Source organism: Episyrphus balteatus, chromosome 1 (genome assembly GCF_945859705.1).
Source record: "Episyrphus balteatus chromosome 1, idEpiBalt1.1, whole genome shotgun sequence".
Lineage (NCBI taxonomy): Eukaryota > Metazoa > Arthropoda > Insecta > Diptera > Syrphidae > Episyrphus > Episyrphus balteatus.
The window spans coordinates 5,744,564-5,770,445 of record NC_079134.1 but is presented as its reverse complement, the minus strand read 5'-3'; the positions used below and the strand labels follow the sequence as shown (position 1 = coordinate 5,770,445).

General features: G+C 33.5%; 3 protein-coding genes across 4 annotated transcripts; 1 reads left to right on the top strand and 2 right to left on the bottom strand.

Moving 5' to 3' along the window:
* Positions 1-15,726: 15,726 nt before the first annotated feature.
* On the bottom strand, positions 15,727-16,401 carry LOC129906055 (RING finger protein nenya-like). The gene is made up of 2 exons (XM_055981686.1): positions 15,867-16,401; positions 15,727-15,782 (listed from the first exon to the last, which is right to left on the bottom strand). The coding sequence occupies exons 1-2, from the start codon at positions 16,384-16,386 to the stop codon at positions 15,736-15,738; spliced, it is 567 nt and encodes a 188-aa protein (XP_055837661.1). The 5' UTR covers positions 16,387-16,401; the 3' UTR covers positions 15,727-15,735.
* A 4,720-nt stretch (positions 16,402-21,121) lies between these two features.
* Positions 21,122-22,135, top strand: LOC129906861 (RING finger protein nenya-like). 2 transcript variants are annotated; one of them, XM_055982816.1, is made up of 2 exons: positions 21,122-21,784; positions 21,837-22,135. In XM_055982816.1, the coding sequence occupies exons 1-2, from the start codon at positions 21,376-21,378 to the stop codon at positions 21,842-21,844; spliced, it is 417 nt and encodes a 138-aa protein (XP_055838791.1). In that variant the 5' UTR covers positions 21,122-21,375; the 3' UTR covers positions 21,845-22,135. The 2 variants fall into 2 exon arrangements, with proteins under 2 accessions (XP_055838791.1, XP_055838790.1); XM_055982815.1 differs by having other exon boundaries at positions 21,867-22,125.
* Positions 22,136-23,907: 1,772 nt separating this feature from the next.
* On the bottom strand, positions 23,908-25,014 carry LOC129921545 (protein cornichon). Its single transcript, XM_056003429.1, has 4 exons — positions 24,766-25,014; positions 24,537-24,649; positions 24,302-24,445; positions 23,908-24,237 (listed from the first exon to the last, which is right to left on the bottom strand). The coding sequence occupies exons 1-4, from the start codon at positions 24,913-24,915 to the stop codon at positions 24,210-24,212; spliced, it is 435 nt and encodes a 144-aa protein (XP_055859404.1). The 5' UTR covers positions 24,916-25,014; the 3' UTR covers positions 23,908-24,209.
* Between the last annotated feature and the right edge of the window lie 868 nt (positions 25,015-25,882).

The window sequence follows — 25,882 nt, the reverse complement described above, 5'->3', positions numbered from 1 at the left end:
ACCAAAATTGTTTGTCGGGATATGTACATTAGAGTGACCGCAACTCCCATAGAAAAAATTTTTTGTCGAATTTTTTTCGGGGGAACCCCATAAAATGTTCCGCCTTTGCAGATTTTTAGATAGCCAAAATTTCAGCTCGATTGGATAACTCTAAATGGTGCCGACACTCGCTCAAAGTATCAAAAATCTCTGTTTTTTCACTGTTTTTCGAAGAAAATTAGCTCTAGCTCCCAGACAGATCGAGTTATTTTCACTTTTTATATATTAAATTAAAGGTAGTGTTGTAACACATAATTCAGATGCTAAATTTGTTTAGTTTTACTAAAAAAGAAAAATATTGTCATCAATTTAAATTTTCAGTACATACCTCAAAAAGAGCTGAAGTGCAAACTCGATTTAAAATTAAACTTTTTTTTAACTGTTTTATTCTGCGGATTGGGATAGAATGGATGTTTCTCTATCTCTGGGCCCTCGGGTATCAAAAGTATGAGGTATAGTCGTGGGGTGAAAGAGCTATTAACAATGAAACTTTCTATGTTATTGGACCAATGTAAGGCATCTGATAGAAATGCTTCTCGCATAATTATAGCTACAATAGAAGCACTAGGGCAAAATCCAATTGACTTTGTAGTTTCAAAATCAGACTTACATTCAACAAGAAAAAACTTTTGCTTGGTTTAATGCCCCAAGAGCTTATCTGGCTCCTAAACAAGATCTTGATCTTTTGCGTAATCGCATTGAATACTGCAAGATAGACAAATATATTTCAGAGAAGGCTTTTGCTAAATTCTCAAACCATTTATGGTATTTGAGTTCAGAGCTGGCAGGTCTGGCGTTCTTTGACCTAACTTTACGAGATGGCGAAAAATTAGAAACGGCCAACATAATTTTGAAAACCAGTGAAACGGAAACCAACAGAATAGTAAATCCAAAGCTACAGACACATGAAGATGAACAATTTGTCACAGCAGGGTTAAAAAATATTGTGAACAAAGAAACATTGATCTTTTTCAGCCGATTGAAAATAGACACAAGTTTTCTCGAAGAACCCGCATTTTAAAGAAGGCTTTAAAAAAGTGCAACCACTTAAAGTCGTAAATGACATGACAGAAAGAGGAGTCAAATTAATAACCGATTTTAATAACCTTTTAACTAAAGATGAGGAACAAAAACAATATGTACTTCAAGTAGTCAGTGAGTGCCGAAAATTGTATCCTGATGCTTCTAAAACTACTTTGTAAATCTCTTGATTAAATTTTTTTAGTATTTTCTTCATTAATTATGTATAAGAAATGTAACACGATGTTGTTTTTTTTTGTTTTTTAGGACGTGTGTGAATTGCGTAAAATAGTTAACATAGTGTAAAATTTTTGACACTATTGAGGTGAATACAAAATTTTCAGCTTTTAACAATTTATTGGGCTCTGGGACCTAGTTAAATTTGAGTTAAATTTTTTTTGCAGATGGTTTTGTTTTTTTTTTTTTTTTTATTAAAAAGGAGTTTCATAGCAGAAAAGAATCAGAGAAAAATATTAAACAATAAGCCATACAGCTGAAATTTTTTTGTTCACCTCAATAGTGTCAAAAATTTTACACGGCGTTAACTATTTAACGCAATTCACACACAGCCTTAGAATTCTGTTAAATGTTTTTTTTTTTTTAAATAAAACAGTTTAAAAAAAAGTTTAATTTTAAATTGAGTTTGCACTTCAGCTCTTTTTGAGGTAAGTACTGAAAATTTAAATTGATGACAAAATTTTTCTTTTTAAGTAAAACTAAACAAATTAAGCATCTGAATTATGTGTAGCAACACTACCTTTAATTTAATATATAAAAAGTGAAAATAACCCGATCTGTTTGGGAGCTAGAGCTAATTTTCTTCGAAAAACAGTGAAAAAACAAAGATTTTTGATACTTTGAGCGAGTGTCGGCATCATTTAGAGTTATCCAATCGAGCTGAAATTTTTGCTATCTAAAAATCTGCAAAGGCGGAACATTTTATGGGGTTCCCCCCACCAAATTTCGAAAATCGATTTCTTGCGGTCACTCTAATGTACATATGTACATTATATCATTATATATATATATTTTTTTTTCTAAAGGGTAATTCCATGAGAGCATATAGGTACATACGCATAGTTTTTTTGTATGTTTTTCGCTCTTATATATTTACCATTCACTAAGTTAAGTACTTTAAAACATTAACACTTGGTATATTAATTTGTTTCATCGTTTCTAACATTTAAAGTATTCTTACTATTGTGCTGTCTGAGAATATCTTCAAATAAGATGTAACCGCTGTAGTGATGTGCCTCGGGTATATACCAATCGATTAGGTATTTATAAATGGGTTTCTACCGGGTTTATACCGGGGTAAATACCCAAACAGCGGGTATATACCCAAAATGAGGGTATTTACGATTTACAGATAAATATGAAACATTGCACTAGGAGGAGGAGTGATGTCAAGGAATATTTTTTGCATAAAGTCCATTATATGCCCTTTAGAACTTTTTCAATCAATTTTTGTTTTTTAATAAGCTTCACTTGTAACGAACAAACTAACTAGCAATGTAATTAAATTTTAGAAGTCTATTTTGAACGACTTACGATTATCGTATCAAGCTGAAACTTTGTACACATATCGTTGGCTGAGAACTATAAGGTTGTATGTCTGAAGGGGTTTCCATAAAACATACAACCTTATAATTCTCGGCCTGCGATAAGTAGTTCAGACTTCAACACAATATTTTGGTGGTCAGGGGAGGGTCGAAACAAAGCAAATCAATTTTAGCCTACAAGTTATTGTAACAAACTGAAAGTTAGAAACAATATGATAAGATTAAATATGATATAGTACAGGAAAGTTAGTAAAAAAACAGGCATATTGTGGAACGAAATATAGGACGGCTGAATTTTTCAAATCTGAAAGAGGGGTATTAGAAAAGCTTAAGTCCTGGTTTTCGGGACGCCACCCCCCTGGCGAAATCCGCCATTTTGGAAAACGCGAATCGCTCTATATCTCCAAAACTATTTGTTCTAGAGAAATGGTTATCAGACCAAAATTCTTGGAAATTTAATTATCTTTTTCTTTGTAATACATTATTATTCTGAGCGGGCAATAGTTTTGAGGTTATGTTGTTTTAATTTTTTTTTCCGTTTTTTAAGATTTTATCATTTACGAGAATAGTAACATAATTTTTTAAACAGTACAAGTTATAGACCATCAAATTTCCAATAATTTGGTATATTTTTGAAAGTCATGCGATGTATGAGTCGAAAGTTATTGATCATAAAACTATAGTCTAAGTACAGGAAAGTTAGTAAATAAAAAAGGCATTTTGTGAAACGAAATATAGGGAGGCTTATTTTTTAAAATCTGAAATAAAGGTATTAGAAAAGCTTAAGTCCTGGTTCTCGGGACGCCAATCCCATGGCGAAATCCGCCATTTTGAAAAACGCGAATTGGTCTATATCTACTAAACTATTGGCTTGACTAAATAAGTTACTCAACCAAAGTTGTAGGTAATATAAATATCTTTTCTTGTGCATTCACTGTTTTTCAAGGAGGACAACACTTTTGAGGTTATGTTGTTTTATTTTTTCGGTTTTTTAGCTTGAATAAAGTTGTAGAACATCAAATTTATATTAATTTAGTACAATCTTGAAGATTATATGACTTTTCAAACGAAAGATACGGAATTTTAAGAGCAATCAATTAAAAACCGAAAAAATAAAACAACATAACCTCAAAAGTGTTGTCCTCGCTGAAAAACAGTGCATGTACAAGAAAAGATATTTATATTGCCTGCAAATTTGGTTGAGTAACTTATTCGGTCAAGTCAATAGTGTAGCAGATATAGACCAATTCACATTTTTCAAAATGGCGGATTTTGCCATGGGATTGGCGTCCCGAGAACCAGGAATTAAGCTTTTCTAATACCCTTCTTTCAGATTTGAAAAAAATCAGCCTCCCTATATTTCGTTCCACAAAATGCCTGTTTTTTTTACTAACTTTCCTGTACTTAGACTATAGTTTTATGATCAATAACTTTCGACACATACATCGCATGATTTTCAAAAATATACCAAATTATTGGAAATTTGATGGTCTATAACTTTAACTGTTTAAAAAACTATGTAGCTAATACCGGGAATGTTTAAATCTTAAAAAAACCGAAAAAAAATAAATTAAAACAACATAACCTCAAAACTATTGCTCGCTCAGAATAATATTGTATTACACAGAAAAAGACAATTAAATTTCCAAGAGCTTTCGTCTGATAACCATTTCTCTAGGACAAATAGTTTTGGAGATATAGAGCGATTCGCGTTTTCCAAAATGGCGGATTTCGCCCGGGAGTGGCGTTCTGAAAACCAGGACTTGAGCTTTTCTAATACCCTTCTTTCAGATTTGAAAAAATCAGACTCCCAATATTTCGTTCCACAAAATGCCTGTTTTTTTACTAACTTTCCTGTACTTAGACTATAGTTTTCAGATCAATAACTTTCGACTCATACATCGCATGACTTTCAAAAATATACCAAATTATTGGAAATTTGATGGTCCATAACTTTTAATTTTTAAAAAACTATGTAACTAACACGGGGAATGATATAATCTTAAAAAAACCGAAAAGAAAAAGCTGAGAAAAATAATGTATCACAAAGAAAAAGATAATTAATAGCGTTTTCGTTTGGTCGTCCGGGACTGTCCGGAATTCTTCCGAACGATTCTGAAACTGTTCGTTTGGCACTCAATGACAGTTCTAATTCCGAAAAGAAGAGAAAATCGATTCCGAATTTTGAGGCAGAATCAACACACATGTTCACACTTAAGACGTCGAAGTAATGAAATGTCATTCTTTTTTGTTCATTTCTCAATTTTAAGATTTTTAACTATGCACAAACTATATTATATATATAACTACATTAAAATAAAGTGAAGAAAACGAAAAAAAAATTTATAACTAAATATTAAAAAAAAATAAACAAAACAAAACTTTCATCACACGTTCGTATTTGAGGTTTCACAAATACAAAGAAACCCAAAATTCAGAATAAAAAAAAAGTACCTATCCAACTCTGATCGTTTGGCATTCCGGATCGGACAGTCGCGGACAGTTCTGAGAATTCCCAAACGAAAACGCTATAAATTTTCAAGAACTTTGGTCTGACAACCATTTCTATAGGACCCATAGTTTTGGAGATATAGAGCGATTCGCGTTTTTCAAAATGGCGGATTTCGCCCGGGGGGTGGCGTCCCGAAAACCAGGACTTAAGCTTTTCTAATACCCCTCTTTCAGATTTGAAAAATTCAGCCGTCCTATATTTCGTTCCACGAAAAAGTCTATCTTTCCTGTACTAATAAGAATAATGATTAAGAGTAAAAAATAAAATATATAGTTTAAAGAATTAAAAAAAAAAAACGCTTATATCACGAATTAAAAAACTGTAAAATAATTTTGTTAATTTATGTCAAATGGTTAGTCTTACAAAAATAGGGCGCGCTTTGTTCAAACTTATTAATAAAACTACACACAACCAAAATGCGCTCTACGCTTCTTGATGTAACCATTTGATATAAGTTAGCGCTTGACGTTTGGTACCAATTTTATCATCTATTTAGCCCGATGGTTCGACGCGTGCACAATAGGGCAACACAAAAAAAAAGAGGAGATCGCGTAAATAGGTTCCGACATTAAAATAGAGTAAAATGCAGCACATGAGATGGCTAGGTCATGTGCAGCAAATGAACAACAATGCTCCAGCCCAGAGGGACAGCGCAGTAGAGAAAGATTTTGTCTAAGGTACCGCATGTAAGTGGAAGGGGATATCAGTCAACATGCCGTGCGATACTGGAGACACTTTTTGGTTGAGGCCCGAATCCACAATTGATTGTAATGCCGCTTAAGGCGCTCCTCATCTTAAGTAAGAAGTAAGTTTATTCTCTCTTGATTTTTTTCAGAGAACAATAGTTTTGGTTATTTTCGGTCTCGTGTGAATTGATGTTGATGGCTGATGGGAGAAGGAGATACAACAACGAACTGTATCGTTTGTTTGCGAATGCGATGGGTAGTTCAGGTGGTACTAATAGACAACATTGCTCAGGTCCGGAAAGTTAGGTAACATTTAAAGAATTTATCGTGTCTAAAAGAATTTAAAATATTTTTTTTTTTTGTATTCTTTATTTATTTTTCAGTACCTGGGTGACCGAGCTTTGCTCGGTATCCTTAAATGTTATAACTTTCAGTGAAAAAATTCAAATGTAAACAGCAATTTTTTGGAGTGGGTTTGAGCTTGCAATGACCAGTTTTTTCGCGGGTTACAAAACACCACATTCCCACTTTATAATCCAGTTTATTTAAGTTTGAATATACGATCAGCAATGAATAGAAGGGTTACAGGAATCTGCATTATCGAAAATGCTTACAGCAATGAGATCTCTTTTTGTTCAAACTTTAATTTTCGGGTCAGAAAGTTTTGGATGGTGAATATAAAGTTAAGCTTTTTTTCAAGTTTAGCCTTGTATGAAGAAATACTATTTTTATCCCTGTTTTTTTTTTTCTGTATCAGTGGATGCTTTACTCCTTTCTTTTTTTTAACTTATGTATACAGGGTGTCCCAAAAGTAATGGATCAAACGAAATATGCTGATTGGGGAACTTAAGGGCTCTCAGAATTTGGAACCTTGTTCATCCCGAATCCTTACGGTTTTCGATTTAATGCAATTCTTGTGAAATTTCGAAAAATCCCTACTTGGCAACAGTATTCTGCTTCCTGCGGCCATTAATTAATAATCGCAAAATATTACAATTTTAATTCAAGAAAACAGGGTTTTTCAGAACAAAAAACAACCAACTGAAAAACCCTGTTTTGTTGAATTCAATTTGTAATATTTTGCGATCTAACTGCAACTTTGGAAACTTTTATACTTTTTTGAAAACTACAATAAGAGGGCAACTTTTTAAAATAATAAACCATTCTCACACCGAAAAAATTTTTTTGCGGTGTTGGTCGCAAATAAAAGTTAGAAATAGATTTTTTATAAAACTTGAAACTGTTAGTTAATTTGCAGCGAAATGGCGTATGGAATACAAAATATTTTGATTAATTAATTGTTCCTAATTATTTGACAATGTCGTAAAAGAATTTTAAAAAAACAAAAATCAATAATGGGCGCAAGAAGCAGAGTACTGTTGCCAAGTAGGGATTTTTCGAAATTCCACAAGAATTGCATTAAATCGAAAACCGTAAGGATTTGGGATGAACAAGTTACCAAATTCTGAGAGCCCTTAAGTTCACCAATTAGCATATTTCGTTTGATCCATTACTTTTGGGACACCCTGTATATTATAAGATTGACATTAGGTCAACGGTGTTGCTTTTTGTGAGTTATTTTGTTCTTATACGTTAACAATAGTCGCATTAAAACGAAAAAAAAACGTAAAACAAAGATAATTAGTGATACCAAATCAACAAATTACTTAAAAGTTTCAATACATGATCAAAAAAGTCATGATCTAAAAAATTTTGTTTAGTTATTGTAACAAAAAGAAAAAGAACAATGCGTAACACATGGAACCATCCTTCAAAAATTTATTGAAATCGTTGAATCTGTCTCCGCTAAAAAAAAAACTAATATAAGAGAAAATACTTCCAAAATGTTGTATCTACCTAGAGGACCAAACCCTGAAAGTTTCATCGAAATCTTTAAAGTTGTTACAAAAAAAATAAAATGCACGACTGGGTCGCACGAACTTGCTCTTGGAGTTAAAGTTGCTTAAATTTTTAAGACTTTTTATGTAGAAATTTGGAAAAAAAAAATAAAATTCGTTTAAAAAAAAAAATAAAATAAAATCTGAAATTAAATTGCCCTCCAAAACAAGTATGCAGTTTTGATTGATATATTAACGTGCATTTTTAGAAAAAAAATTTTCAAAATCGTTAGAGCCGTTTTTTAAAAAAAAACAATTTTTTATAAATAATTTTTTGGAAAAAAAGTTTAAAAATAAAATTGTAATGCCATTTTGTAGAAATCACTAATCAACATCTAAAAACAAAATTTCAAAAAAATTCAATGTCCCGTTTTCGAAAATTTCATTTTTCAAAAAAAATTTTCAAAATTTTTTTAAAAATCCAAAAATTATTTTTTTGGAAATTTTATTTTTGGTTTATATTTAAATTATATAAATGCTTCTTCACAAAAAGTTTCGTTGAAATCGAATAAGAAGTTTCGGAGATATTCGAATTTAAAAAAAACGGTTCTATGGCAGGTACCGTTAATAATGATTTTCAAATAAAAAATTTTTCATTGAAATATAGACCTTTTCTTAAAACTAACATTTGAATTTTTTAAACAAAATCGTTGGAGCCGTTTTCGAGCTATTTTAATTTTACTAAAATCGGTATATGACAAGTACCGTTATTTTTGGTCCAAAAAAATTAATTCCAAAAATCCCTCTGGAGAGTCGCCAAATAACGCTACATACCAAGTTTGACATTAATCGGTCCATCCGTTTAGGCTGTAGCTCCTTATACAGACAGACAGACAGACAGACTGACAGACTGACAGACTGACAGACTGACAGACTGACAGACTGACAGACTGACAGACTGACAGACTGACAGACTGACAGACTGACAGACTGACAGACAGACATACAGACGGACTTCCGGGACCCACTTTTTTGGCATTGTCTACCATCGTAATGTCATTGAAAAATGTTATCTCAACTTTTTTTTTTTTGTACGAATGCATAACTTGATATATAGTACCTATATCGCAAGTAAAAAATTCTATGTTTAAAAAGTGGGCTTGGCAGTGGGCGGATTTAAAAAAAAAAAACTTCCAAAACTTTTTACTTTCTTAGATAAACAAACACTGAAAATTTCATCGAAATCGTTAGAGCCGTTTCCGAAAAAAACTTTTATGGTAAAAAAGTGGGCGTGGCAGTGGGCGGATTTTTCAAAAAAAAAATTCCAAAACTTTTTACTCGCTTACATAAACAAACCCTGAAAATTTCATCGAAATCGTTAGAGCCGTTCCCGAAAAAACTTATATGTTAAAAAAGTGGGCGTGGCAGTGGGCGGATTTTTCCAAAAATACTTCCAAAACTTTTTACTCGCTTATACAAACAAACCCTGAAAATTTCATCGAAATCGTTAGAGCCGTTTCCGAAAAAACTTATATGTTAAAAAAGTGGGCGTGGCAGTGGGCGGACTTTTCAAAAAAAAAATTCCAAAACTTTTTACTCGCTTATATAAACAAACCATGAAAATTTCATCGAAATCGTTAGAGCCGTTCCCGAAAAAACTTATATGTTAAAAAAGTGGGCGTGGCAGTGGGCGGATTTTTCCAAAAATACTTCCAAAACTTTTTACTCGCTTAGATGAACAAACCCTGAAAATTTCATCGAAATCGTTAGAGCCGTTTCCGAGATCCCAATTTTATATATATTTATATATATATAAACAATTTTAGCTCGTTTAAAGTTATAAGATTTGAATACAATTTTACATATTTTAACATAATGACCTTTCCGGTAAAAAAAACATAATAGTTTTACGATTAATCAAATACTCTTCTTGTTCGGTTTTATAAATAATCAGTTTAGTTTATTACAAAATAAAGATAATGAGAATAATTCAGTATTATTGGAAAAAGTTTTACGAAAAATGAAAGATTGGATATAACAGCAAAGATTTTGCACGTCTGAATAGCAAGGCAGCTTTACTTCAATTGCCGAACTATATCAGAATGGAGAAAGGAGAAGAAGCAAACTTCCCCTATTTTCCCCTCTCGTTACAGCTTCGACCATCCTGACTTTCTTCGTCGTCCTCGTCGAAGTCGAGGTCCAATTCCAGCCAGGGCTTCATACGGTCCGCTGACCAGACAGCTGAATAGGGTTTTTGGGTTCTGGGGGCGAACGGCATATCTGCAACTTGATATCTGTCGTGTGGAAGGATGCCAGTTACGCAGTACGGACCACGATATCTTGGTTCAAGTTTCCGAGATGTTCCAGTGGCTGCAATTGCGTCGTTAACGGACATCACCAAGTCGCCTACCTTATAAGTTCTTGCTTTCTTGTTCTTCATGTCGTGATGGCGTTTTCGTGCTGCTTGCTGCTTCTCGGTGGACTCTACAGCTTCCTTACGAAGGGTTTCGATGCTCTGAGTCGTTTGATTCAAGTTAACGGTTTGAGCAAGAACATCCTTGAGCGGGTCGCGAGGTATATATCCCATCAGCAACTGGTGTGCGGTCTTCCCGGTTGTTTCGTTTTGGGTGTTGTTAATCGCCCATTGCACGGATCGCACCTTCTGGTCCCAACGAATGTCGTCTTCAACGGTTGCTGATAGTGCGTGAAGGATGGTGCGATTATATCGCTCGACCTGTCCATTAGCTCGTGGAGTTCTTGTAGCATTTTGTATATGTTGAATTGAGTTGTCTTTTATGAATTCTTCGAAGACATGGGATGTAAACGCAGTTCCCTTGTCTGATATTAGGCGACGTGGAACGCCAAATGTGAGGAAGAGGTCCATTAGGAAATTAATAACTGGTTTGGACTGGGTATTGGGTACGGCTTTGATATGGACGTATTTTGTGAATGCATCGATAAGTACGATGAGGTAGGAGTTTCCTTTCGTTGACTTAAGGAAAGGTCCGAGATGATCGATGTGCACAGTATCGAATGGTATATCTCCCTTGGGTATAGGGTAGAGTTCTCCTCGGGGCTGCGTTTCTTTTTTGTTGTACGCGCACTCTATGCATGCTTTTAAGTACTTTTTTACAAATTGGGTCATTCTTGGGAACCAATATCTTGACCGTAGATGTGTCATAGTCTTCTTTTCGGAAAAATGTCCCATCAGATCGTGACTATTCCTCAGGACTCGGTTCCTTGAACCCTTTGGAATAAAGAGCCTTACCTCACCATCGACCTTCCGATACAGTCGTCCATCTTGCAGAGAATAGTCATGGTGTAGTTGATTACTGGCTTCGCTATTTGGAGGGCTTTTTAAGACTTGGACAATGTCGGCTACTTCCTTGTCTTGCAGTTGGAGAGCATAAACCCAATCCATCTCTTCGATATTAATTTTGAACATGTTCATGTCGACGACTTCTGGGGCTTGGGCTAGTTCTGCAGGATTCCTGGACAAGGTATCAACGTGAGCCATTTTCTTACCAGCTCTATGGGAAACTTCACAATAGTACTCCTGCATACGTAGCCACCATCGAGCGATTCTGGAAACCATTTCTCTCTTTTTCATAGTCGTTTTTAGCGCTTGACAATCAGTCACTATGAGGAAGTACTTTCCAAGTAGGTATTGTCGAAACCTGTCGGTTGATTCAACTACAGCGAGGGCTTCCAGCTCGTAGCTGTGATACATTGATTCTTCTCTTGTTGTTTTGCGACTATAGTAAGCAACGGGATGGAGATCTGCATTTTCCGTTTGCAGAAGGACACCAGCTAGACCCTTGCTACTGGCATCTGTGTGGAGTTCGTGTTCTGCATTCGGATCATACAAAACTAACACTGGTTCACTGACAAGCGCATTCTTGAGCTGTTCAAAAGATGCTTCCTCTTTAGCACCCCATGTGAATTCTTTGTTTTTCTTAGTCAATTCTGTCAATGGTGCTGCGATCAGGGCATAGTTCTTGATGAATTTCCGAAAGAAGCTGGTGAGACCTATAAACTGTCTCACTTGGTGCTCACTAGTGGGTCTTTCGAATTCTCGAACAGCAAGAGTCTTTGCTTTTCCAGGCTGAATTTTCCCATCTTTAACGACATGGCCGAGGAACTCGATCTCGTTCTTAAAAAACTCACATTTCTTTAAATTAAGAGTCAAATTTACCTCATCGAGAATTGTAAGAAACTTTTCCAGTTTTCTCATGCCATCCTGATATGATTTTGCTGGAATAACGAAATCATCCATATAGCTGACGATTTTCTCAGGAAGCATTTTTTGTTTTACAATTCTCATCAGTTTTTTGAAATATGCTGGGGCATTCACCAACCCGAATGGCATAACTTTGAACTCAAACACTCCGTCCGGAGTAATGAAGGCTGTGTAATGTATATGCTCATTTCGGATGGGTATCTGATAATACCCCGATGCCAGGTCTAGTACAATGAAATACTGGTAGCCTACCAGGTTGTTGAGTTCTTCTTCTATATTAGGGGATGGAGAGTTGACTTTTTTCGTAACCGTGTTTAGACGTCTATAATCAATGCACATTCTGTCGTCACCATTTTTTTTCTTCACAAGGACGACTGGCGATGCGAAATCAGACGTGGACTCCTGTATGATGTCGTTCTCTAGAAGTTCTTTTATCATCGAACTCAGTACTTCACGTTTTGCATACGGAACCTTATAAGGGTTTTGTGATAAAGGTTCTGTCTTGGTTAGTTCAATCTCCATTTCAACCATGCTTGTTCTTCCGAGTTCCCCTTGGCGTAAGGCAACACATTTACGAAAATTGTTCAGTAAATTTATTAACTTTGTTGCATCAAAATCGTCATCAATATGAAGATCAGCTGTTGTTATCTGTTTAGGGTTGAGTGCATTATTCTTCCTGATAACTAGTACTTCTCCTTCCTTGAAAACGTCACATGAAGGATCACTTAGAATATCCTTCCCAACTAGAACTGGTTTAGTTAGTTTTTCGTCTGAGACAACAAGTGCATCTACACGAAAGCGGGCGCCATCGATGCCAATAGTACATGGTATTTGTCCCAGAGCTAAACAGTTTCCACCTCCGAAACCGTGAAGGGTAATATTACAGGGTTTTATGGGAATCCATGTTTCTCTTGCGACGGTTTGTGTAACTACAGTTTGATCACTTCCAGAGTCCAGTATGGAAGCATATTCTTTTCCCTCGACAGTAACTCTTTTATTATAGCAATCTGGTTTGCCTTGTCGAGAGATAGTATTTATTCGTACATTCTTATCGTTGTGTCTTTCGGACTTGGCTGGATATTTAGAGTTATTTTCTTTGTCATTGGTCCATGATCTTTTTCGGCTTTGTGTGCACTGTCGAGCGAAGTGACCAGACTGATTGCAGTTATAACAAGTAATGGGAGGCTGTTTGCCCATAATAGGGCGATATGGCTGAGTTATTCTTGGGACTGTCGTTGGCTGGCGACGCCAATTCTGATGATCACTATTTGTTTGTTGATTTACTATATTTGGTCTGAGAGTTCCAGTACTAGATGATGGTTTGTATCGACCATTTTCTCGAATTGTTTCACACCATTTTACCTTTTCAACAAGTTCAGCTATGTTGTTAAAATTTGACACTGCCAGACTAGAACTGAGTTGTGGGTTGTTCAATCCGGTAAGAATGTATTGTATGATGGTTTTATCTGGCAGCTGAACTTTCTTCCCCAACATGTTCATCTCAAAACAGAAGCTCTCAATCGGTTCATTGGGCCGTCTTGTTCTGCGTGTCATTTGTTGATGAATGTCCATTTCGTTCGGTTGGTGGGGAAAATTAGCTTTGAGTCCCATCGCAACCTGTGTCCAGGAGCCGGATATTACTTGGGTAGTGTCCCACCAAAACCTTGCAGGACCTTTCATTTTTGCTGCTGCTGCCATAAGAAGAGCTCGTTCATCCCATTCATATATCCCTTTTAAGGTTTCGACTCGTTCCACCCAATTATCAGCCGACATAGATGTTGCATCACCTGGTGCAAACGTTGGCAGCGCGTCTGCAATGTCTTTTATGTTGCATTGGATCCTTGGTCTTCTTACTTCAGCGTCTAAGGAGCCGGATTGTTCGAGACGTTTAAGTTTATCAGCGAGTTCTCGCTCCTTTCTAAGCATGTTTCGCTCATTTTCTAGTAGGATCCTCTCCCTCCGGAGGATGTCCCACTCTCTCTCCCTCATTGAATGGTCGTCAGGGGTCCCTCCATCAGATACTAATGTTATCTCGTCATCGATTGCAGGTCCTCCCTCAGCCGCTGATGAGTTTTCGTTGGACTGAAGCACAGGCTGTCTAGCGCTCCGGGTTTCCTTTTCTTTATCGAATGTTAGTATTCGGTTAAGGAGAGTTTTTTTGGTTCCCGACGTTGGCAACCCTCTATTTTTCAGTTCGCTTTGCAGTTGTTTAGAGCTGAGTTTTTCCATTTTATTCATCTACAAAAAAATAGCATTTAAAGCATATTGTAAAACAACATAAGATTTAACGTCGATATTGAGTTCAATACAACCTATCTAAAATGTCAATTTAATAAACATGGTGTAAACATAGGTAAAGAACTGAAATTTCCAAATTAAAATTGCAAAAACTTGCTCCTGCAGTATTAATGCAGTACATAACTATACCAAAATAACATTTTTGCTACTTGAACTTATTGTTTACACCATTTCAAGGAACAATGAGTTAAGCTCATCCCATATAAATCATTCTACCTTTGTAAATAAGTTTTGGTAATATACAGCAGCAACTTCGAACTTATTTGGCGTATCCCTTTAATCCTGCGGATTAACCTATTTGCATCGGAAGCAGTCTTTAATTTCTTGTGCCATATTCCCCCTCTATAATCATCTCAGTTGTACATATGTTAATTCTCTTCACAAAAAAAAAATGTTTTTTTTTTCTTTCTTTTTTTTCTGATACTCTTTCGTAGACCGAAAGTTCAACAGACTATCTTCATTTACCTTTTTTTCTACCCAGAACTCGTCGTGCTCTTTCGTTTACCGAAAGTCTACACCATTTATTAATTCCCCCTTTTCCTGATACTCTTTCGTGGACCGAAAGCCAGCAGACTATCTCTATTTTTTTTTTTTTTTTTTTTTTTTTTTTTTTTTTTAACTCTTCTTTTTCTTTCATAGATCGTCGTGCTCTTTCGTTCACCGAAAGTCTACACTATTTATTTATTCTTCATCTACAAATGTATTCTCTTAACTTTGTATATTCTCATTTCAATCTCCCTTTTCTCAGTTCAACACAACTTGTTTTTCTTGCACATGCGCAATGAGTTCGAAATTTTCGTAGACCGAAATATCGTCTCCTCATGTGCATTGCGTTCAGCCAAGTTGTTTTCTTCTTCTTTCTCTTCTTTTTTTCGCATATACATTGATTCAACACGACTGCTTCTTTTGTATACTTACACATACTATTGCAACTATTGAAACAGACTGGCCGTTATACTTCAACATTTGCATCATAACCAATGGAACAATTACACACTGATAAAATACGAATTCCTCCTTTTCTACACATACACATACTATCACAACTAATGTAGGCAATATCTTGAACCAGACTGACCGTTATAATAAAAACTTTTTTTTTTCACGATCGTAACTATAAACCAATTACCTAGATTTTCTTATGATTTAAACAAATTGCAGGGCTTGAAATATTAATTACGACATAAGCCAATGAAGCTACCGCTGTAGTTCTCAAATCACATTTAAAATATAATGTTACCATTCACTTAACTTCACAATCCACGGGTTCATCCACTTCTGATTCTTTTACGATTAATCAAATACTCTTCTTGTTCGGTTTTATAAATAATCAGTTTAGTTTATTACAAAATAAAGATAATGAGAATAATTCAGTATTATTGGAAAAAGTTTTACGAAAAATGAAAGATTGGATATAACAGCAAAGATTTTGCACGTCTGAATAGCAAGGCAGCTTTACTTCAATTGCCGAACTATATCAGAATGGAGAAAGGAGAAGAAGCAAACTTCCCCTATTTTCCCCTCTCGTTACAATAGAAAATTATAGTGTCCCATCAGCTCTGTTGAAACTTTGAGAATCCAGATTGACTGTAAAGAAAAAAAAAAAAGAGTTTACGAGTCTATATCAAATATTTGTAATTAAACTAAATAAAGCATAAAGATTATTCCTACCACCTGAATCCTCTTGAAGACTTGAATTATTGAGACTCATTGCAGAAGTTAAAGCTGTTGTATTCAATGATACCGAATGAACAGACTGATCTGATTCCTTCCGATCTAGATGCTTAAAGTAAGCTTTCATTTGGGCAATAGACTTCTCATACTTTTCATTGCTCTTAATTGTTCTTTCCTTATATTTGGTTAATAGAGCTATTTCATCCTTTAATTTTTGTATATCTTCAGTATTTAGAAATTCAAACGACTCAATCGAATCACGTTGTTCACACTGAAATCTTACGACTTTTTGATAATTCGTAAGCAATTTATCTGGGTCTTCAAAGTAGATGCGCATTTTTTGTGGCATCGATGCATTTATTTCGACACCATTGAAAGGGCGGTTGTCGATTGGACAAAGTTTTAAAATTTTATTGCATTTGTCACAAAGCACATGACAACAAGATCCACAGAAAAATTTCACAGTGTTACTTGAGGATTTTTGACCACCACACTTATTGCAATGTAACCAACTCATGATTTAATTGAAAATGTTATTTTTTATCTGATTAAATTTTTAAGTTTGTAAAGCACTTTCCTTTTATTCGATGGTCTTTATTAAACGCGATTTAAGTACTTCCGGTAATTTTAGCTCCCATGTTTAATGTCGCGTTCAGGTTTTGATAAATGGGGTTTTTGATGAAATAAAAAGAAAAAAATAATAGGGGTACTCATACTCATGCAAACTGGAAAACTTTACCATATCGCAAAATGGAAAAGCTTACCAAACACGTTTCATGAACGCCCCAAATCAATATGCGGTGAATACGGTTGACGGCGATTTATTTGAAGTTTATTTGGAGCTAGAAACTGAAAAAAAGTATTTAGCATTAGGGGTATTCACGATTCGATGTAAATGGTCTTGTATCGTTGTAAAAGTGCAAAAGTGTAACATTTTCTTAAACTAAAATAACCAAATATACAGACTACAATTTTTTACACTTTTACACTAACCCTATTGCAAAAATTAAATACGATGGTGCAAAATTTGTGTTTTGTAGTTGTAGTAATAGAAAAATAAAGTTTTGCAATTTTACACCTTTTTGTTGCACCGGATCGTGAATACCCCAATTATTTTTTTCTATTTTATTATATTTTCTGTTAATATATCAAGGGGCACGGTAGTGCCCAGCCAAGTTCTCTAGCAACTTTGGCACTACACCCTTATTTACAGGAAACAACTCAGGCCATTTTCGACCCCCCTCTAACTTCCACACCAAAGATGCTAGAAATTTCAAACTCACTACATTTGTTGAGCTCGTAAAAACCAAACTCCTCACAAAATTTCAGCCTCCTACGATGAGTAGTTTCTGAGATATAGGGCTTCAAAAATCGCAAAAACCGTAACTGACTCACTGACAGATCATCAAAATTATGGAGAACTTCCCGATATCGTAGAAACTTGAAATTTTACACGGTGATAGGACTTGTGGTGTATACAAAGGAAAAAATCGAAAATTTGAGATTTTCAATTCAGGGGGCGTGGCATCCGCCCATTTCCGCTGAATTTTCATCATATATTATAGAGCACTTCTGATTGTCGTAGAATCTTGAAATTTGGTAGAATAGTAGAGCTGGTAGTTAATACAAAGGAAAAAATTTAAAACTTGAGAATTTCAGCCAGGGGGCGTGGCAACCGCCCACTTCCGTTGAATTTTCATAAATTATTATAGAGCACTTCTGATTGTCGTAGAATCTTGAAATTTGGTAGAATGGTAGAACTGGTAGGTTATACAAAGGAAAAAATTTAAAATTTGAGAATTTCAGCCAGGGGGCGTGGCAACCGCCCATTTCCGCTGAATTTTCATAAATTATTATAGAGCACTTCTGATTGTCGTAGAATCTTGAAATTTGGTAGAATAGTAGAGCTGGTAGTTCATACAAAGGAAAAAATTTAAAACTTGAGAATTTCAGCCAGGGGGCGTGGCAACCGCCCATTTCCGCTGAGTTTTCATAAATTATTATAGAGCACTCCTGATTGTCGTAGAATCTTGAAATTTGGTAGAATGGTAGAGCTGGTAGTTTATACAAAGGAAAAAATTTAAAGTTTGAAAATTTCAGCCAGGGGGCGTGGCAACCACCCATTTTCACTGAATTTTCATCAAATATAGAGATTTTATATTCTACAGCCATACCTTGCAAAAAGTAGTGAAATCACAACAAAAACATTACTGTTAAAAAAAGAGCCAAGTTCTCCTATGTTGAAATTATGCTGGCACAAAAAGTACTGAGATGTAAAAGTGTACCAAGTTCTAAAGTTTGGGTTCAAATTCGTATCAATAAAATTTTGATTGTTTACTTGGCAATTTTTGAAATAACTTTAAAAATCGATAATTAAGAAAAATTGTCAAGAGAACAATCAAAATTTTATTGATACGAATTTGAACCCAAACTTTAGAACTTGGTACACTTTTACATCTCAGTACTTTTTGTGCCAGCATAATTTCAACATAGGAGAACTTGGCTCTTTTTTTAACAGTAATGTTTTTGTTGTGATTCACATCTCTTGCAGTCATTTCAGTATATTTTTTCGTTGAAATTTAACATTAAAGTTTTCCACATTTACCAGATTCAGATGGTTAACTTTTGCACACAAAATTGTGTGGGAAAGTTTACCAGATTTTGGTAAACAAATTTTGACAGCTGCGTTTCTTGTATGGGTCTTTGATTTGGATGTATAAGATGTAGAATTCTTGCACATCCTAGTGAGCAAATTCCAAAACAAAGTGCACTTACAATGGATTTTCTTAAATAAGGATACTTCCTTAGGTTTTACCAAAATGCCTAATTTATGAAGAAGAAATTAAGTTGCTGAATTTATTATTTAGGTACATCATTTTATTAATTATTAACAATTTTTCGTTTTAGTTTTTTAAACAATGAACATTTATCAAATAAAACATTTTTTTTTATCAAACGCAAGTTTCATCATTTAAAACCTTTACGCGACATAAAACATGGGAGCTAAAATTACCGGAAGTACTAATATGGACATAATTATGTACTTATTTTAAAACGTAACGGCTTTTTTCCCAAATCGCATTTATTAAAGATCATTGAATTTATTTATCAAAACCTGAACGCGACATTAATCATATGAGCTAATATTACCGGAAGTACTAAAATTGCCATACTAACCTTATAACGTAACGGTTTTTTTCACAAATCGCATTTGAATCGTCTATTTCAGAAACAGCATAAGGCCATGAGCACTAAATTTTTAGGAGCAACAAAAAAATATTTTTTATGCTAAAATTATGCTGAGTTTTAATCTAGCTACAGACGCATTTAAAAACCTTTAAAATAAAAAATTTTGTTTCAAGTCTTAGATGGTTTTTAAGCCTTTAAAGTCGCTGTTGTCGTTTCTGTAATAAACCAATTTTTGTTGGTAAAAATTTTTTTATCTAGCTATAACTTTTGAACCCTGCTTTTGATTTTAAGGAAAAAAAATAGCATGAGATAGAGCAAAGCCATAACTACTATGACCTAAAAAGTGAAAAAGTGGGAAATTTTCAAAAGTAATTTTTTTTATTTCTTACTAGCACTATTTCTTTTTGAAAAAAAAAACATTAAAATTATTTTTAAAACAAAAAATAAGCTTTCTGCATCATTATTTTTAATTTGGTGGTCGGAAAAACTGTCACAAAATGAGTTTGAAAATTTTCACTTTTTGACTTTTTGCAAAAAGTGGCCGTTGTAGTTATACCTTAAATCTTTACTTTTTATTGATAAACAACTTAAAAGCTTGCTTGTCATGATGGCTGCCAAAATAATTTAAAACTGGTAAAAAGTCATCTATTTAACAGTAAAAAATGTTGCCACCGCGTGAAATATTTCCATATATTATGAACCATTTATTTTCAGTTTTCGTATTTTGGGGGGTCTGACATACTTAATTTTTTTCCAGAAGATGAATAACTATACATAAATGAGAAATAATTATAAAAAAAAAGAAGTCATGTGTGCAATTCACACGTGGTAGAAGTGAAACCTTAAAAAATCATTTTTCTTGAAAATAAAAATAGAAAAAATCTTCCTATTTTTATTCTATCACCTTCAAATCCATGTTTTTGATATGTCAACCTATATAAATTTTATACCATCTGAAAGCTTTTTGTCTTAGCTCAAAATATATATATCGATCAGTTCTATGAGACATCTTCAGAAAGAGCTAGAATTTTTTGAACTCGATCAATTTCCATAAAAAAAAGCGAAAAAACACGTATTTTTATCTTCTCACGCTATTAAATGCATTTTATCCCTAACAACCTATAAAAAATTTAATACCATCTGAAAGCTTATTGTCTTAGCTCAAAATATATATATCGATCAGACCTATGAGACATCTATAAAAAAGAGCTAGAATTTTTTAAACTCGATCAATTTCCATAAAAAAAAGCGAAAAAACACGTATTTTTATCTTCTCACGCTATTAAATGCATTTTATCCCTAACAACCTATACAAAATTTAATACCATCTGAAAGCTTATTGTCTTAGCTCAAAATATATATATCGATCAGACCTATGAGACATCTACAAAAAGAGCTAGAATTTTTTAAACTCGATGAAATTTCATAAAAAAAAGCAAAACAAAATTTATTTTTATGTTCTCATGCTATTAAATCAATTTTTTTGTTTGACAACCTATGAAAAAATTTATACCATGTGAAAGCTTATTGTTTCACCTTGTATAATGAAATATAAATCTTTTTTCAAAGATGTCTACAAGAGAAGTTAGAGTTTTTTAAAGTCAACCATGTCGAATTTCCAGACTGAGATTACGGTACTTCCTACACTAGTAGCTGGTCATTGCCAATAGATCTCCACAGGTGTTTTGAGGTATTTTTAAATTTTTTTCAATTTAAGATTGTGTAACTTGTAGAGCACGTACCGTTATGTGTGATATATCAAATAAAAGGTTATGTTATCATTCTGCGTATTAAAGTTAAATCAAATTTGTAAGTGCACTAGATCAAAAGATATAACGTGTGTTGGAAAAGAACATCTTTTTACCGTTATCTCCGAATTTTGAATATGAAATTAATTGAAATTTTGTACAATTATAATTTATTGAATTACCTATCTGTAGTACAAATTTCATTCATCTATCTATTAAAACAAAAAAGTTATAACAAGTTGAAGTCGTGTCGCGTTTTCGTTTCATCTTGTTTCAAATCACTACGATACTAAAGAAGTTTTCACTTCAAAAAAAAACAAATTTGGGAAAAATGTTGTTTCTGAAATAAACGATTCATTTATTAAAGATCATCGAATTTATTTAACATAACCTGAACGCGACTAAACATGGAAGCTTAAATTCCCGGATGTACTAAAATTGCTATAATAACTTTTAAACGTAACGGCGTTTTATTCCAAATCGCATTTAACAAAGATCATCGATTAAAAACGAAGAGCTTTACAAAATTAAAAATTTTATCAGAAAAGAATAACATTTTCAATTAAATTATGAGTTGGTTACATTGCAATAAATGTGGAGTTCAAAAATCTTCAAATAACACTGTGAAATTTTTTTGTGGATTTTGTAATCATGTGCTTTGTGCTAAATGCAATAAAATATCAAAAGTTTGTCCATTCGACAAACGTCCTTTCAATGGCGTCGAAATAAATGCATCAATGCCCCAAGAAATGCGCATCTTCTTTGAAGACCCAGATGAATTGGTTACGTTTTGGCAAGATGTCATAAGATTTCAGTCCGAACAACGTGATTCGTTTGAGTCGTTTGGATTTCTTGCAAATACTGAACATATAGATCGGAAGGAGTCCGATCAGTCTGTTCATTCGGTATCATTGAATAGAACAGCTTCAACTTCTGCAATGAGTCTTAATGAGTCAAGTCTTCAAGAGGATTCAGGAGGTAGGAGTGATCTTGATACTTTATTTAGTTCAATTACAAATATTTGATATAGACTCGTAAATTCTCTTTTTTTTTTTTACAGTCAATATGGATTTTCAAAGTATCTACAAACCGGATGGGATACTATAATTTTTTTTCTATTGTCAATCAATCATTATGTTTAATTATGTTAAATAATATTCAAATGAAAAATAAATTATGAATACAAAAAAAGCATTGTCGTCTATGTGTTCCAAATGACCTACCCATCGCACTCGCTGTGTCTTTACTTAATTGAGAGTGTCTTTGTACACAAACGATACAGTTCGTTGTTGTTTCTCCTTCTCCCATCAGCCATCAACATCAATTCACACGAGACAGAAAATAACCAAAGCAATTTTTCTCTGAAAAGAATCAAGAGAGCATAAACTTACTTCTTACTTAAGATGAGGAGCGCATTAAGCGGCGTTACAATCCATTGTAGATTCGGGCCTCAACCAAAAAGTGTCTCCAGTATCGTACAGCATGTTGACTGAGATCCCCTTCCACTTACATGCGTTACCTTAGAAAAAGTCTTCCTATACTGCGCTGTCCCTCTGGGCTGGAGCATTGTTGTTCATTTGCTGCACATGACCTAGCCATCTCATGTGCTGCATTTTACTCTATTTTAAGGTCGTTAGGTTGGAATGTTTTCTTTTGTGATTCAGAGGTCTTCCAAGCCAAAACTTGTCTTTAAACTACTTGATGGTTCGACGCGTGCACAGCCTCATCAAAATAGAAGAAAAAGAAAAAAGGTTGCAACCTTATAATTGCCCGTATGACCAAACTGCCAAGTTTTGGCTTGGAAGATCTCTGAATCACAAAAGAAGACATTCCGATCTAACGTCGGTCAACACAGAAAAATAAATAAAAAAAAAACCAAATCGGGTTAGTGGTATCGGGTCTTAAAATGGGCTACGTCACCAAACTGCCTCTGAAACATTAAAGCAGACGTTCCATTGAAAACGGATTCTAAAATTGTAAGTTTAAATAATTTATTGTTGTATATAAATCCAATAATTCAAACAAAAAACTCTCTATATTTATTTTTAGGCACTTTCCTAAAATGTTAGTTTATGCAGGAAAAATATTTTTTCTGAATTTCGTAGTTTTTAAACAAATTTGCTTATTTTCAAAAAAAGCTAAACTTTCAACATTAACTAGAAATATGGTGTACTATTTCGATAAAGCAATATTTAAAAATTACATATATTATAAGCTTTAAAGGAAGAAAATATAGTTTGTACAGTTTTTGTGGGATCTTTCTTGGTTTGTAACAGATATGACACAATGGGCTACAAGGGGTTAAAATTAAATGTAAGCTAATTTTTACTTGCTCTATAGGGCAAGTATTGGTTTCGTGGCGAAAAAAAATTGACGTTTTAATCAAAACTAACATTACTATGATGGAGAACTCAGAAAAAATGGGTCTCGCAATTCCTTCCGTGCGCCTGTACGTACACATTTCCACAGCATAAACGGGTGGACGGATTCTCTTTTGATTTGGTACAAATGATTTTTTTTGGAATTCTGAAAGTTGTTTTTTTTTTTATATCTCGCTTAGAAAGTGTATCTCCCATAAAAAATTTTCAATTTAAACCAAATATCCCGAAAACGGCTCTAACAATTTTGATTAAACTTTGCAGACGTAATATTCAAAGCGATTGCAATAAAAATGCATTTAATTTTTTCCCAAAAAAAGTCAAATAAAATTTTTTTTTTCATTTAACAAAATTTTGCCCTAAATGTCGGCTCTTCTCCAATACCATTTTTTTTAAATTCATTTTTATTTATATAGAGCCAGCTCTTTAAATCTACAAGTAAACTAATATAAAAGTACTTTGAACTGCAAGAGCAAGTACGTGCGACCCTGCGCGACTGGCGTGCATTTTATTTTCTTTAGAATTTCTAAAACAGTCGGAAACAACGTTATGCTTTCGGAAGTTAGAGGTTTTACAAAGCCAATTTGACGTGAGTCGAATAGCAGAATAGGGCTGTAAGATTTATAGATTGATTTTGATTAGATAAAAGTTCAAAACTACTTGATGTGGGTAATGTTACCAATAAATCAAACGAATACATTTAATGAGCATAATATGAAAAACGTTTCTTGTAATTTACGTTTATTTCGAGTTAATCAAAAACAGATTTATTTGAAAAAAAAAGTATTGCTTATGATTAATGTTAAACATTTTTTCGTGTTCGAATGTAGACCTGTGTTTTATTTTTTATGTTTGTGTGTATGTTTTTGTTGTTGTTGTTTGTTTGGATGATGAGTTTTTGTTTATTTCTTTATTTAATATTAAAGAAACAAAAGGTGAATCCTTTTTACCCACTTGTAAATATGTGTATTTTTTGTTCTTTTTTTTTTTTGTAATTTCTTTGGTAACTTTGATGAAAGTACATTTTACGTTGAAATCAGCGAGTATACCATTCTATTAAAAAAAAAAGATAAAAATTGATAAAAAGTGAATTTAAAGCAACAAAAATCATACAAACCCATAGATATAGTAAAAGAATGAGATCAAATAAATGGCTAATTTAATCCAACCTTCTCGCATGTTCTTAGATAGATTATCTGTGCTTAAAACAGTTGTTGGATCATACAAACCTGGCCCAGTCATTACAGGTCGGTTTTTGTACCTTGAAATTTAAACGATTAGTCATTTGTTTCTTTTTGGTTATTCACCTTCTCAACAAACAATATTAAGACGTATTTATGTATAACACTTACCGCCATATATGGTACGCAATTAGAGGTATATTAATGCATAGCGAAAACCATTCGCCTGAGAACAAGAACAACAAATTAAGGAAGATATGAAGCAAATATTCGGGCAGCACAAGCTAAAAAAGATTTTTTTTAACAACAATTATAGACAAGTTTATTTTCATTCGCTCATGACGAGAGGGGACTTAAAACAAGAAAAAGAAAATATTAACGCCTGGGTTCTTTCTCTTACCGGGTTAAGGCTATTACACTGGTCAATGGGATTTTTGTAATCTGTTTTGAGCTCATCGAATGCAATTACATGGAAAATTGCAAAGAATATTAAAAATGCATCACCGATTAAAGCCACAATATATGTGAAGGCCGAAAAATTAAAAACCATTTTTTGATAAATTTTTCTTCGTTTTTCTTAAATTTTGTAGGTAAATTTGATGGACAGTGAAATGCTCACAAGTGACATTTTTTGATATGGAATTTTTTTTTTTTTTTTTGATAAAAAAAATTGAGTGTCAAAATTGAGTGGTACTGAATGCGGCCATTTATGTTGTGCGATTGCAGCGGACTCTGGGAAGTCGTGATTAAATTAAATTAATACAGTGTGTATCAAAATGGAAAATGTACAAAAAGAAAATATGGATGTAAAAAAGTTAAATATTAACAGCCATATTTATAAAAGAAAGAATATAAAGGTTGTTTAACTTAAAACCACCTCTAAATAGCTCTTAAGTACAAACAGCCGTATTTATTAGATTTGCTTAGATTGGTTTTCAAAGGTTGTTAAGTTAAGCTTGCTTAAATATTTAATTAGCCTTTAAGCAACGTTGCTTAAATTTTTATTTATAATCGAATTTCCACAGATGATTAACTAATCGATAGTTGTGTCAAAAAATGAAGGGGAATTGACTAATCTAGTACAAAATACTATTACATTTTTAAAGACCACGTGGTTTTTGACAGCTTGAGGGTATGTAAACAAAAATTCTTAACCTTGACTGCAAAAAAAAAAAAAACACATTAGGTCGTTGACGATGATTTTTAATAAAACGCACAGAGCAAAGTCAGAGAGCATTGATTTTTTTTATTTGTATTAACCATTTTAATTTTGTTTTTAACATTCTTTAATTTTAATTTTAAATTCAAACTCCTTTTAGGGAATAATTTCATACGCCTTCACCCCACACCCGCTAGATAAATTATTACCATGGTACTGAGCTCACGATCTTAGTAATAATTCATATCTGGTCAAATAAATCTTAAAATGGCTCTAAGCAAGCTCTAATCGCGGTGAATGGCGTTTAAGTTAAGCAATCGTTAAGCAACGTTGCTTAAATGTGTAAATTTTTTATAAA